At 44.7% G+C, this 13,961-nt stretch overlaps 1 protein-coding gene across 1 annotated transcript in view; it reads right to left on the bottom strand.

Moving 5' to 3' along the window:
• Positions 1–13,961, bottom strand: part of LOC132831473 (serine/threonine-protein phosphatase 6 regulatory subunit 3-like) — a 92,971-nt gene that overhangs the window by 16,419 nt on the left and 62,591 nt on the right. The window contains exons 15-20 of the mRNA XM_060849636.1: positions 13,854–13,951; positions 12,556–12,613; positions 11,599–11,732; positions 9,278–9,396; positions 6,096–6,261; positions 4,422–4,534 (exon numbers count right to left, since the gene is read on the bottom strand). Coding sequence (XP_060705619.1) covers positions 4,422–4,534; positions 6,096–6,261; positions 9,278–9,396; positions 11,599–11,732; positions 12,556–12,613; positions 13,854–13,951 — 688 coding nt within the window. The remainder of the gene's footprint in view (positions 1–4,421; positions 4,535–6,095; positions 6,262–9,277; positions 9,397–11,598; positions 11,733–12,555; positions 12,614–13,853; positions 13,952–13,961) is intronic.

A 13,961-nucleotide genomic window follows, 5' to 3' on the forward strand; every position in this document is an offset into this window, starting at 1 on the left:
CCCCCAACACAATCAATCTCTTGGAACCTGACTTAAGGTATTCAACAAGGATCCCCATGGCAGACTGGTTAGCAAGGTTAGATCTCATGGAATACAGGGAGAACTAGCCATTTGGATACAGAACTGGCTCAAAGATAGAAGACAGAAAGTGGTGGTGGAGGGTTGTTTTTCCAGACTGGAGGCCTGTGACCAGTGGAGCGCCACAAGGATCGGTGCTGGGCTCACTAATTTTCATCACTTATATAAGTGATTTGGATGTGAGCATAAGACGTATAGTTAGTAACTTTGCAGATGACACCAAAATTGGAGGTGTAGTGGACAACGAAGAAGGTTACCTCGGATTACAACGGGATCTTAATCAGATGGGCCAATGGGAGTGGCAGATGGAATTTAATTTAGATGAATGCAAGGTACTGCATTTTGGGAAAGCAAATCTTAGCAGGACTTATACACTTAATGGTAAGGTCCCCAGGGGTATTGCTGAACAAAGACACCTTGGAGTGCAGGTTCATAGCTCCTTGAAAGTAAAGTCACAGGTAGATAGGATAGTGAAGGTGGCGATTGGCATGCATTCCTTTATTGGTCAGAGTATTGAGTACAGGAGTTAGGAGGTCATGTTGCGGCTGTACAGGACGTTGGTTAGGCCACTTTTGGAATACTGTGTGCAATTCTGGTCTCCTCCCTATCAGAAGGATGTTGTGAAGCTTGAAAGGGTTCAGAAAAGATTTAGAAGGATGTTGCCACGGTTGGAGGATTTGAGCTATAGGGAGGTTGAACAGGCTGGGGCTGTTTTCCCTGGAAATTCAGAGGCTGAGGGGTGACCTTACAGAGGTTGATAAAATTATGAGGGGTATGGATAGGGTAAATAGACAAGATCTTTTCCCTGGGGTGGGGGTGTCCAGAACTAGAGGGCATAGGTTTAGGGTGAGAGGGAAAAGATATAAAAGGGACGTAAGGAGCAAAGTTTTCACGCAGAGGGTGGTACGTGGAATGAGCTGCCAGAGGAAGTGGTGGAGGCTCGTAAAATTGCAACATTTAAAAGGCATCTGGATGCATATACGAATGGGAAGGGTTTAAGAGGGATATGGGCCGGGTGCTGGCAGGTAGGACTAGATTGGGTTGGGATATCTGGTTGGTATGGACGAGTTGGACTGAAGGGTCTATTTCGGTGCTGTACATCTCTATGACTCTATGACTATGAACACAGATGGAGACCCAGTCATAGCTGCAGAATTGGAACTAGGTTTTAAAACAAGACAACGCCAAAGAGCAAATAATCTCCGACACCAGCAGTCATCACATATACATTTTCTTTTTTTTAAAATGGAGAAAGGTACATGAAATATCAAAACCCATAAACAGGACAAGAAGAAGAATTAGGAAGGGGTAGCCTGACCATGGCTATTGTCTGTGTCCTTAATTCCACAGTCTTGCTTGTTCTGCATAAATGCCAAAGATTAGAGGGGCTGAGGTAAGGCATGGAAGTGACAACAAATTTGGTTTGTGAAAGTCTGAAGGTTCTGTAAAGAAAGGGAGCAACTCAGACCAAATCAAACCCCCTTTGAACAAAGATGTTAATAAGGTGGTCGGCGTTTGTACTCAGTTTGAAGCTGAGCCCGAGGTGAAGGGCTGCAACTAACCCTACTCTTCAGAAATGCTCAACTTGGAAACAGTAGAAGAAAAATGTACAAAATTGTCTCAAGAGTTAAAAGGTTTGCAGAGAAACTACTGCCTTGTTCTGCTTTGCCGACAAGAACAGTTCATCATCTGAAAAGGCAGAAGAGGCGGACTTGGCTGCTAACAGCGCTGAGAGTTGGCAAATCAACTCAGTGTTTTGATTTGATTTCCACAGTGATCTAATTAAACGACTGTGGAAGAAGCTGTGCGAGATTGGAGCACAAGACGTAATTGCTTTATTACTTTTAATTGTATCTTAATTTCGTCATCCCCAGGCAAAAGCTAGAAAATTGTGCCACTACTTCTTGTTTTGGAATAAAACAATGCTGCAAATAACTACGTAATCCATGTATAAATATCACTCCATATCTAGGTCTCACCCTACTAGTCCTAGGCATATATAAATTATATCTCTTGTTGTACGCAAGATCTGAATACATGCCCAAGCAGAATACTTTGAAATTTTCACATGTAAAACAGAGCTTACTTGGTGCATGACAGCATCTCGCCTGTACGCTTCAATATCATTCTCAAACCTCTATAGCTTCAGCTCTCTGTTTTCATGATTATAAATTCCAGGCAAAAGCAACTCGCTCAATTTCATACACCATCAATATATATTTAGTAACAGCAATATCTACTATCTGTAAGATGCACTTCAACAAACCACCAAAGCTGCTTCAACAGAAACTTCAAAACTGTGACCTCTATCACCTAGAAGGACTAAGAGCAGCTGACACAGGGGAACTGACAAGAGGAAGCAATGGCCTATGGTATTATCGTTAGACTGTTAATCCAGAGACCCAGGTGATGCTGTGGGAGCCCATGACAGATGGTGGAATTTGGATTAAAAAGGAAATCTGGAAATCTAATGATCATGGAAACGTTGTTGGAAAAAGCTATCTGGTTCACTAATGCCCTTCAGCAAAGGGAACTGCCACCCTTACTTGGTCTAGCTGATATATGACTCAGGATTCAATATGGTTGAGTCTTAACTGCCCTCTGGGCAATTACAGATAGGCAATAAATGCTGGCCTAGTTAGTGACTCTCACCTCTATTGAAAAAAAGTTCTTCTCCCAGCCGTGCACCAAGCTGTTAGGCAACTAGACTAATGTGTCTGATCAAAATCCTGCAACGCCCATCCTAACATTACTGAGAGTGTACCTATCCCAGACGGACTGCAACAGATCTCAGAAGGTGGTTCACCACCACCAGCGCAATTAGGGATGAGTAACAAATGCTGGCCCAACCAGAGATGCAGACATCAAAAAAAAACCCTTTGGCAAAGAGAGTAACATTTGAATATAAGCTTACTTGTGTTGGGAAAGACAGATAAAGAAAGGATAGGTTAAAAGAACCTGAGAGATTGTGATGCAAAGATCAGAGTGGAATAATGCCAGGAGTTGTCACAGTTAGACGACCTATAGGAGAGTATGGACTGGCACTGGAAGAGCCCCACTGCCTACAGGTGGAGTATTTAAATTGTGTACAATTGTACTGTATTATATGTTTTTTTAGGCTGTGAGTAAAATACACAAAGCACCACCCAATCCTGAGCTGGTATTTGCATACTTTAGCACAAGCAGTCAACTATTTGTTACATTATCTCATGCACAGCAATCAGTAGCACATTTTTAAAGCTACTGCCTCAAGGCAGGAAAGTTAAGACAATTAAAGCAGAACAAAAACATCATTTTTACCACACTGACACTCAGAGGCTCTCATAGCAGTTTAAGGAACCCACTGCGGAAATTAAATAAGAATATTTCTGACTTAAGGCACAGAAACACCCATAGACGTGTGGCCAAGGACAATTAATAGTTCAGTCAAAGGAATGAGCATTTGGCAACGGACTTGGCAACACAAACAAGTTTGTAAAGAAAGTAAAATGTAACTGCACAAACTGGGCTAAAATGGTTATGTTAGGACTGCCTGCGTAAGCATTACCTTCCCAAGGGCAATTAGGGGTGGACAAAGAAAAAAGGGCCCTGCCTGTAACATCCATATCTAGAACATAGAACAGTACAGCACAGAACAGGCCCTTCAGCCCACAATGTTGTGCCGACCACTGATCCTCATATATGCACCCTCAAATTTCTGTGACCATATGCATGTCCAGTAGTCTCTTAAATGTCCCCAATGACCTTGCTTCATCAAAGAAACTTTAAAAATGATTGTATTTCCTGATGTTGGACGACCTATTTGAGCTGTACAAAAAGTTGATGGCGTAAACACAGGGAAACAAGTTCCTTTCGGAGCAAAACTCAGAACAAGGGCCGGCATCACCTTAATATGAGACTAGGCTGATCAAGAAGAGCTTCTTCATACAAGATCCATTGGAAGTCTTTTCCTCACAGAAGAACTGGTGAGGACTATGGGGTCATGTAAAATTTTTGAAACCGGTTGCTGGGCAAGGGTTGTAGAATCCAGCTGGGCAAGTGGAAGACATAGTTCAGCCATGATTTAAATGAACAAAGGAACAGGTTTGAGGGTCTGAATGGCCACCTCACACCATTTCTACTTGACATCCGACATGTTCCGAGGAAGTGTGGTCAGTTGCTGTTGTATTGAAGATAACCAAATGAAAATGTGAACACTGGAATCTAACATACCATAGGAAGAGGAACTTGTTCAATTGAAATTCTATCCACAATGATTAAAGATCCTAATCCGTTTATTAGAATTCTAGATTAATCTGCAATCGTCAATCTCACAGCACAGAAGATCTCTGTACAAAACTCACTTGTTTCAACTGCTGTTTTGCTGTGTCCATCACCACTACTCTGGAGCTCATCCATAGGAGCAGAATTTGTTTCCATAGATACGGGAGAGTTTGTTCGCAAACGTCCAGAGGGCCTGAAAGAAATAATATTCTGATTAACTGAAGCTCGGCTGGGGATGACTGCTGCCAATTCGCCTCAAAATTGTTCTTGGGGCTTCCAGTGCTGTTTTATTAGGCTGTTATTCCTTCTTCAGAGACAGTGAACACAGCCCTGAGCTATCACAAGGTAATGGCACAATTAGCTCAAAAACAGCAGGGTCTCAAGCCCAGATCCAAGCCAGGCAGTTAATTCGAGACTCATCTTGAAGGATCTTTTCCTCCTTTTTGCCCATACATCATTTGCCCCTACCCACCCCCACCTCACGCTAAAGACAGGCATATACCAGGCAACATGCCAAGGGTAGGCCCCCCCACCCCCCTTCACCCTCACTAAAATGGACATGTGCAAATCCAAGACAGCAGGGACAATATTAGACTGTTGAAAGTTTGGTGGGTCAGGAGCCAAGATAGGTTTAGAGACCACAGGCATGATGGGTAAAAGGGGCAACTTGAGGTGAACCACAAGCAGAGGTTTGGATGAGCTCAAGTTTATGGAGAGTGGATGATGGGAGTCAGCCCAGGAAATATTGGGAGTACTTGAATAGAGAGATACCAAAAGTACAAACGCAGGAATTAGCAGGGTACAGATGGAAGTCAGCCATCTTGATAATGGAGAAGATGGGTGATCGGAAATCCTGCTCAATTCCTGTGCAATGCACTGTACCACACTGTCATTCATGAGAAAGGTTTGTATTCGGGGACTCGGCTAAAGGCATAAAGATTGACTTAAGGTGATTGGCAGAACGATTAGAGGGGAGGAGTAAAAAATGAGACATTCCTGCTACAGGACAGGGCAAGATTGCCAATCTGTGCTCACCTTAGCAGCTGATGGGGTGAAAGGTAAAGTGAAATGATGCATTCAGTTTTTATCCAGTTGGGAACAGAAAAGGGAAGACACTGGGGGAGAGCAGAATGTGGAACTGTTGTACCAGACGATGGTATCAGTGCGATGTAGACTTATACGTTAAATAACTTGGGTGATCTTTTAAGGAACTGTTAATTTGCTAACTTGTTTATCTGGTTTTAAATTTCTTCAAAGAGTATACAAGACACCAGGTAGACAATGAAAGATCATTAATACAAGAGTTACTAACCCTAAACCTGCCTTAGCATGAATCAGTCAGTCCTTCCACGGACGAACTGAATGAGAATTAATAAACCCTCGCACTGGACCTGAAATGTAGACTGTGCTTTCTCTTCATGAGTCGAAGAGTGTGGTGCTGGAAAAGCACAGCCAGTCAGGCAGCATCCGAGGAGCAGGAGAATCGACGTTTCAAGGCATAAGCCTTTCATCAGGAATTAGGGGATGGCTCAAGGGTGCTGAGAGATAAATGAGAGGGGGCGGGGGGCGGAAGGTAGCTGGGAATGCGATAGGTAGGCAAAGTAGGGGGTGTAGGTGATATATCAGAGAGAATGCTACCAGACCCACTGAGTTTCTCCAGCAATTTCCGTTTTTGTTTCAGATTTCCAGCATCTGCAGTTCCCTTCCTTTGTTAAGAGGAAATAATAGTTTATTCTGGTAGTTGTATTTCCTACCCTGCTTGGGAGGCAAAACTGGCAAACACTGCCCATCCTTCTATCGGGGGTGGTGACGTAGCTGGCTCAGTGTTGTCCCACGCACTAAATCCAGCATCTGCAACACTCTGACTGGCATCTGTATTTGCCATAGGCACAGCATCAAAGTTCGCTGTCCAACCAGCTTCTGAAAGTCAAATTAAAACTTCTATAAAAAGGAAGTATATTCATATTGTGCTTTTTGTGAACATTGCACATCTCAAAAAATTTTACACATAATAACATACTACTGCATTAATAGGGAACAGTAAGAATTATATTAAAAACAGATTCTTCAATGAAAATCATCGTCTGACTGAGCCAGAATTTTCCAGATTCAATTCCTCATTCCCAGTAGCAAAGGTAGATTAACAGTCTCAAGCCCATCTTGCCAGAACGGTTGTGCATTCTGGTTAATGTTTTTGCACCTCTCCAGATAGGGAATGTTTATGTAGTGAATGGAATCCTTTCAAGGGGTCTAATGTCTGCTTCAAAATCTCCCAGAGCAGGTAAAAATAAAAAAGTGCAGAATTGATTTATAGATTGTTGTGATTTATTTCTTTAAAGGATATCTTGGTACTTAAGGGTATGAAATATGTGTGAACTAACCAAACTTTGATATACATTGATCATAACCTCTTAAGTACAGTTGTCTGTCATATAGCACATCACCCCAAAATGGCATCACAGAACTTCCCAATATATGCATAATACTTAAATTAAAGAAACGCATGAATACACACCTACAGTATATACACAATTGGTTCATGAATTACATACATAATTGCACACTTGTGTAAGAACTTGGACTTTGTCAAGAATCTAATTTAAAGAGCACGTGTGCATGCCCAAACCAGTCAAGGGCACACTGGCGTCAGTTCTGGTTCTAGTAAATGGTCTGTTCGAATTACATAGCTCTCTCTCCAATGGCATTGAAATGTCAACTTCGATCACCAACATTAATTATAAGATCCTTACTTGTCTTCCCTGTGGCTTGCACAGAATGTCCTGTTCGCCTTTTCCCTTCCCAATCCCTCCCACCTGCTAGCCTCTTCCATCCCCAGGGCGGTTAAGTTAATTGAGGGGGGGGTGGGGGGGTGTTGAGCATACAGGAAGGTCAAAGAGACAAGGGATAAGTGTAAGGCCTGGCAAAGTGAATCAGCGAGCAGAATGGTCAGTGAGGCAGGCTAGCCAGGAGCTGTGGTGACCGGATGGTCAGTGAGGCAGGCTAGCCAGGAGCGGTGGTGACCGGATGGTCAGTGAGGCAGGCTAGCCAGGAGCTGTGGTGACCGGATGGTCAGTGAGGCAGGCTAGCCAGGAGCGGTGGTGACCGGATGGTCAGTGAGGCAGGCTAGCCAGGAGCTGTGGTGAACGGATGGTCAGTGAGGCAGGCTAGCCAGGAGCGGTGGTGACCGGATGGTCAGTGAGGCAGGCTAGCCAAGAGCGGTGGTGACCGGACGGTCAGTGAGGCAGGCTAGCCAGGAGCGGTGGTGACCGGATGGTCAGTGAGGCAGGCTAGCCAGGAGCTGTGGTGACCGGATGGTCAGTGAGGCAGGCTAGCCAGGAGCTGTGGTGACCGGATGGTCAGTGAGGCAGGCTAGCCAAGAGCGGTGGTGACCGGATGGTCAGTGAGGCAGGCTAGCCAGGAGCTGTGGTGAACGGATGGTCAGTGAGGCAGGCTAGCCAGGAGCTGTGGTGAACGGATGGTCAGTGAGGCAGGCTAGCCAGGAGCTGTGGTGACCGGATGGTCAGTTAGGCAGGCTAGCCAAGAGCGGTGGTGACCGGATGGTCAGTTAGGCAGGCTAGCCAGGAGCTGTGGTGAACGGATGGTCAGTGAGGCAGGCTAGCCAGGAGCTGTGGTGACCGGATGGTCAGTTAGGCAGGCTAGCCAGGAGCTGTGGTGAACGGATGGTCAGTGAGGCAGGCTAGCCAGGAGCTGTGGTGACCGGATGGTCAGTGAGGCAGGCTAGCCAGGAGCTGTGGTGATCGGATGGTCAGTGAGGCAGGCTAGCCAGGAGCTGTGGTGAACGGATGGTCAGTGAGGCAGGCTAACCAGCAGCTGTGGTGATCGGATGGTCAGTGAGGCAGGCTAGCCAGGAGCTGTGGTGAACGGATGGTCAGTGAGGCAGGCTAGCCAGGAGCTGTGGTGACCGGATGGTCAGTGAGGCAGGCTAGCCAGGAGCTGTGGTGACCGGATGGTCAGTGAGGCAGGCTAGCCAGGAGCTGTGGTGACCGGATGGTCAGTGAGGCAGGTTAGCCAGGAGCTGTGGTGACCGGATGGTCAGTGAGGCAGGCTAACCAGCAGCTGTGGTGACCGGATGGTCAGTGAGGCAGGCTAGCCAGGAGCTGTGGTGAACGGACAGCAGCTATTGGCAAGACGAAGTGAAGTTGAAGGTGTTATTCATAGTCGGTATGCAAAGGAAATTAAGATTTTAAGAAATTGGAAGAAGATTTTTGAATAAATTATGTTCCAAAAATGACATCGGCAACATAACACTGACTAAAGGTTTTCTTGTAGTTCAGTGTCTTGTTTTTAAAATAAGACAGACATCAGGAGTGCTATATGACAGACAACTGTACTTAAGAGGTTATGATCAATGTATATCAAAGTTTGGTTAGTCCACACATATTTCATACCCTTTAAGTACCAAGGGATTGTTGTGGTTTATTTAAAGAAATAAACCACAACAATCTATAAATCAATTCTGCACTTTTTTTATTTCTACCTGCTCTGGGAGATTTTGAAGCAGACATTAGGCCCCTTGAAACGAAAGGATTCCATTCACTACATAAACACTCCTTATCTGGAGAGGTGCAAAAACATTAAGCAGAATGCACAACCGTTCTGGCAGGACGGGACAACTTCCGTTCAATGAAGAAATGTCTAAACTGGCTGGAAGTGTCCCACCATCCCTCATTGCTTCAGTAGAATATTTCCTACAGAAAAGAAATCACTCAGTCTTGCTCATTTATTTCTTTACATCAATGGCCGAAAGTGATCAACAAAATCAGTAATGACTTTCTAACTTGCAATGGTTTCCTTGCACCAGCTGTAACTTCCACAACAAAGCCTCTGACCCAGGAGCACAATGAGAAGCTGCCACTGGTAACAATAGTTTGAGTACCTTGAGAGTAACCAGGATGAAACCTCAGCATTCACCCACCTTTATGAGGATCCAAGTCTGCCTTCTCTTCTGTGGGCTTTGTGGTGCTCTGCCCCCCATCCTCATCATCCTCCTCTTCGGAGTCTCTGCTTCCTTCACTGTCTGTACTGCCAGAGCTTCTGCAACACACACACACAAGGTTAAGCTGTAATGTTTGTGCAACCCACTTCTGTGTTGCAAGTTGTAACAGTGACAGATTAACCACTGATAAATTTGGAATCTCAGCTGTCCAGGTGGTTCAAGCTCTGCATGGGAGGACAAAGCTGACCAGACAGGCCCAAAGATGCTTGCTATCTGTGCTGGGCTAAGTGGTCTCAGGAGAGATGTCAGTTCTGCAGTGTCTGTGGTGCAGAAAGAAAAATCAGTTTCCTAATAATACCACGTCAGAAATGGATCAGGAATGAGTATTTGCTTAGCCAAGATGCTCGTCCAACGCAAAATAATCTTTTTTTTAAAAAAATTCTCTCATGGGAGTTGGGAATAATTGGCTAGGCAAGAATATGTTGTCCATCTCCAAATGCACTTGAACCAATTGCTCGCTGGGTCATTTCAGAGGACAGTTCAGGTCAAACACATTTCTGTCGGTCTGACGCCACATGTCGGTCTGACGCCACATGTCGGTCTGACGCCACATGTCGGTCTGACGCCACATGTCGGTCTGACGCCACATGTCGGTCTGACGCCACATGTCGGTCTGACGCCACATGTCGGTCTGACGCCACATGTCGGCCACATTGGGTAAAGATGGCAGATTTCTTTCCCTAAAGGTCATTTAGGCACTGCAGTCAAAGACAGTTACATGTCCTTGGTTTTTCAATTTCAGCTTTTTATAGAAATCAATTGAGTTTATCAATTTATACAAATGATTCAGATGTGAACATCAGAGGTATGGTTAGCAAGTTCGCAGGTGACACCAAAATTGGAGGTGTAGTGGCCAACCAAGGTTACCTCAAAAGTACAATGGGATGTTGATCAGATGGGCTGAGAAATGGCATATGGAGTTTAGATTAGATTAGATTACTTACAGTGTGGAAACAGGCCCTTCGGCCCAACAAGTCCACACCGACCCGCCGAAGCGCAACCCACCCATACATATACCCCTTACCTAACACTACGGGCAATTTAGCATGGCCAATTCACCTGACCCGCACATCTTTGTGACTGTGGGAGGAAACCGGAGCACCCGGAGGAAACCCACGCAGACACGGGGAGAACGTGCAAACTCCACACAGTCAGTCGCCTGAGGCGGGAATTGAACCCAGGTCCCTGGCGCTGTGAGGCAGCAGTGCTAACCACTGTGCCACCGTGCCGTTTAGATAAATGTGAGGTGCTACATTTTGGAAAGGCAAATCAGGACAGGACCTATACAGTTAATGGTATGGTCCTGGGGAGTGTTGCTGAACAAAGAGACTTTGAGGTGTAGGTTCATAGTTCCTTGAAAGTAGAGTCACAGGTAGACAGGATAGTGAAGGTGGCATTTGATATGCTTGCCTTTATTGGTCAGTACATTGAGTAAAAGGAGATGGGAGGTCATGTTAAGGCTGTATAGAACACCGGTTAGGCCACTGTTGGAAACACTGCGTGCAATTCTGTTCTCCCTACTATAGGAAGGACGTTGTGAAACTTGAAAGGGTTCAGAAAAGATTTACAAGAATGTGGCCAGGGTTGGAGGATTTGAGCTATAGAGAGAGGCTGAATAGGCTGGGACTTTCTTCACCTGGAGCGTCAGAGACTTAGGGGTGACCTGAGAGATTCAAATCATGAGAGGCACAGATAGCTGTGAAAACGCAAGGTCTTTTCCCCAGGGTGGCAGAGTCTAAAACTAGGGGGCACAGATTTAAGGTGAGAGGGGAAAGACTTAAATACGACCGAAGGGGCAACTTTTTTACACAGAGGATGGTACAGAGGAAGTGGTGTAGGCTGGTACAATTACAACATTTAAAAGGCATCTGGATGGGTACATGAATAGGAAGGGTCAAGTGTGATATGGATCAAATATTGGCAAATGGGGCTAGATTAATTTAGAATATCTGGTCGGCAGGAAAAGTTGGACTGAAGGCTCTGTTTCCATGCTGTACATCTCTATGACTGATTAATTTAATTTGAATTCTGTCAGCTGGCATGGTAGTATTTGAACCCGTTCCCTGGGTAGGGGCCCAAGCGCTGGATTATCTGCTGAATGACATGACTGCTACGTTACAGATTCCCCACTTGCTACCTAAGTTCACAAATAGGGTTAGGAGAGTTTATCAATTGCAGCTGGCGGAACTGTACCATGCTTGAAAGCAGAGGGTAAGAAACTGCTCTCTAACAGTGCGTACCGTGGCGCACGTGGTGCATCTGTTGCAAAACGCAGATCCTTTTCTTGCCAAACGTCATCTTCGTCTGAGCCTTCATCATCGTTAAACTGCCGTATCCGCTCCTTCCAACACTCCTCAAACAGATTTGTGTTGGGCTGAAAAGGAAGAAAGAAAATTATGCATGCACTCAAGTTTCAAAATCATGCTTATTGTGAAATTCTAATCTTTAAATTGAGAGATGAGCAACGAGCATCTGTAGTTTCTGTGATAAGTTTGAAAACAGAAATCCGCCTCTGTCAGGGTCTCTTTTAAACAAGCAGATTTGCTGTTAAGCGAAAGACTGTACCACAACCTATGAGTCACATCTTCAGTGCAGGCCATTCAGAGATTATAACATTTCTGGCTTACTCCGCTGATGAATCAGAATGTAAAACCATCGCCTACGAGTTGCTGCACAGGCCAAGAATGTTTCTGTTTTAATCTCAAAGCTAGAGCAACACAAGAGTTGCCAAAGCTAGCCTGGGGGCCGCTTGGATGAAAAGGATCAGAGATAAATCACCCTGGTTCATGTTTGCAATTGCCACCCAGTGACAGCCACTGGAAAACATAAGTAATACAAACGTTTGGCCTGACTGCCATGCCCCTGTGGTTGAATGGTCTTAGTGCCAGCCACTGTACAGGGAAAGAGTGGTGAGCTGCCTCAGCGACAGAAGGGTTATTGGCATCTCCAGAACCACACTTCAGCGGAAACATAGGGATAAAATATTAGGAGATGCAGGCCATGTTAAATCACAGAAGTACAAATGTCAGGTGAGCACAATTAGGGGCAGATCTCATTGCAAATTCTGTCATTCTTCCATGGCAGTGGAACAAACAGTCCAATTCACCTGCATGTCTGTGTGGCTTATCTGAGCCAAAGAATGGTGCAACTTAATTTTGCAGTATCACAAAGTAGTAAAAAGCATAAGTTGTACTCACACTGTCACTGTTGGCGTCAAAAACAAAGCTGATGTTAGCTGCCCTCTCAAATGGGGAACTGTTAATTAAATGGGAAGCAAAATGTCAACATTCATCTTTTGAAAGGGGAAATAGCTCTACTCACCCTGCAAATCAAGTTAACTCAGGTAAAAGTTACTCCTTTACACAACTTCTGCATGTAACGAGATGTGCCTATTTGCACGTGTGCATGTGAAACCTTGCGACTGCTGGCAATTCCTCACTGGTGATTCCGTATCGGCACCTTTGGAAAGCCACAGTATCTTATAGAGGAATAGTGCACTATGTATCAAGGTCAGAGGTTAGAGACCGGCCCTTTGCCCAAATCCTACTTTCACAATTTCCTTTTTCAAAATATTTCCCCATTTCCTTCTCAACGCGATTCCCCCTATACAAGGGTCCTCCATGTCCTTGTAACACCACACAATCTTCTCAATCTCCCTTTTCATCTTAAAATGATGCCTCTAGTCACTATTGGCTAGACTTGGTGCAGAATATCCCCAACTGTGTAGGTTCAATCCCCATACCATCTGAAGTAGCTCTTCAGGCCTAATTCCTCGCCTTACCCCATATAATATAATGGTGTAAGAATGACCAAGAACACTCAGACAATGACATGGTAAAGTGTGCAGCTATGTCATGAGTAATTGGGAACAATTCTTTCCAGTTTACCTTGTTAAATCCCTCCTGTGTGTGAGGGATTCATTAGTCTTCAATGTTTTTTATATTAATAGAAGAACTCCAGTTACTTTATAATGTTTGTCAGGGTGAAAAGCATAATTAACAAAAACCGAAATTGCTGAAAAAAACTCAACAGATCTGGAAGCATCTGTGGACAGAAAGCAGAGTTTTCACGTTTTGGGTCCAGTTTTTCCAGCAATTTCTGTTTTTATTTCTGATTTCTAGCATTCATAGGCTGGAGGAGCTTTGAAGTATGTGGTAGCTGTTGCATTTTCCCCATTTGTATTTGTGGTTAAATAAAAGTAGTGTTTGGGGGAGCAGTTTGGAAGTTTGGGGGCAGTTTATCACAACCTGATAAAGGTGTGATTTTATTGAATGTAGAGCAAGCTGAATTGACCCAATCCTCAAAATCCTAACTTGCTATTATAGCTTGCCTGTCATTCTTCCAGGCTTGGTCGTTCAGAGGGTTTAGGCTTCCAAGATACTTCTAACAATAGCCCACAGTGCTCACACTTAACCTTCTCCAGTGATAATCTGCTTGATGCTGAACCCAGGTTTCCCTTGTGGAAGTGGTTGCGTCACCAGCGAACAGAACTTACTTCACACTTTCCTCCTGTTCGGCAAATTCCTCATCGTTAAAGCCAAACTGATCGATGAAGGTGGAAGTCATTTGCTGGATCTGGTAGTCTGAGAATGCCTGAAAATAT

This window comes from Hemiscyllium ocellatum, chromosome 33, assembly GCF_020745735.1.
Source record: "Hemiscyllium ocellatum isolate sHemOce1 chromosome 33, sHemOce1.pat.X.cur, whole genome shotgun sequence".
Lineage (NCBI taxonomy): Eukaryota > Metazoa > Chordata > Chondrichthyes > Orectolobiformes > Hemiscylliidae > Hemiscyllium > Hemiscyllium ocellatum.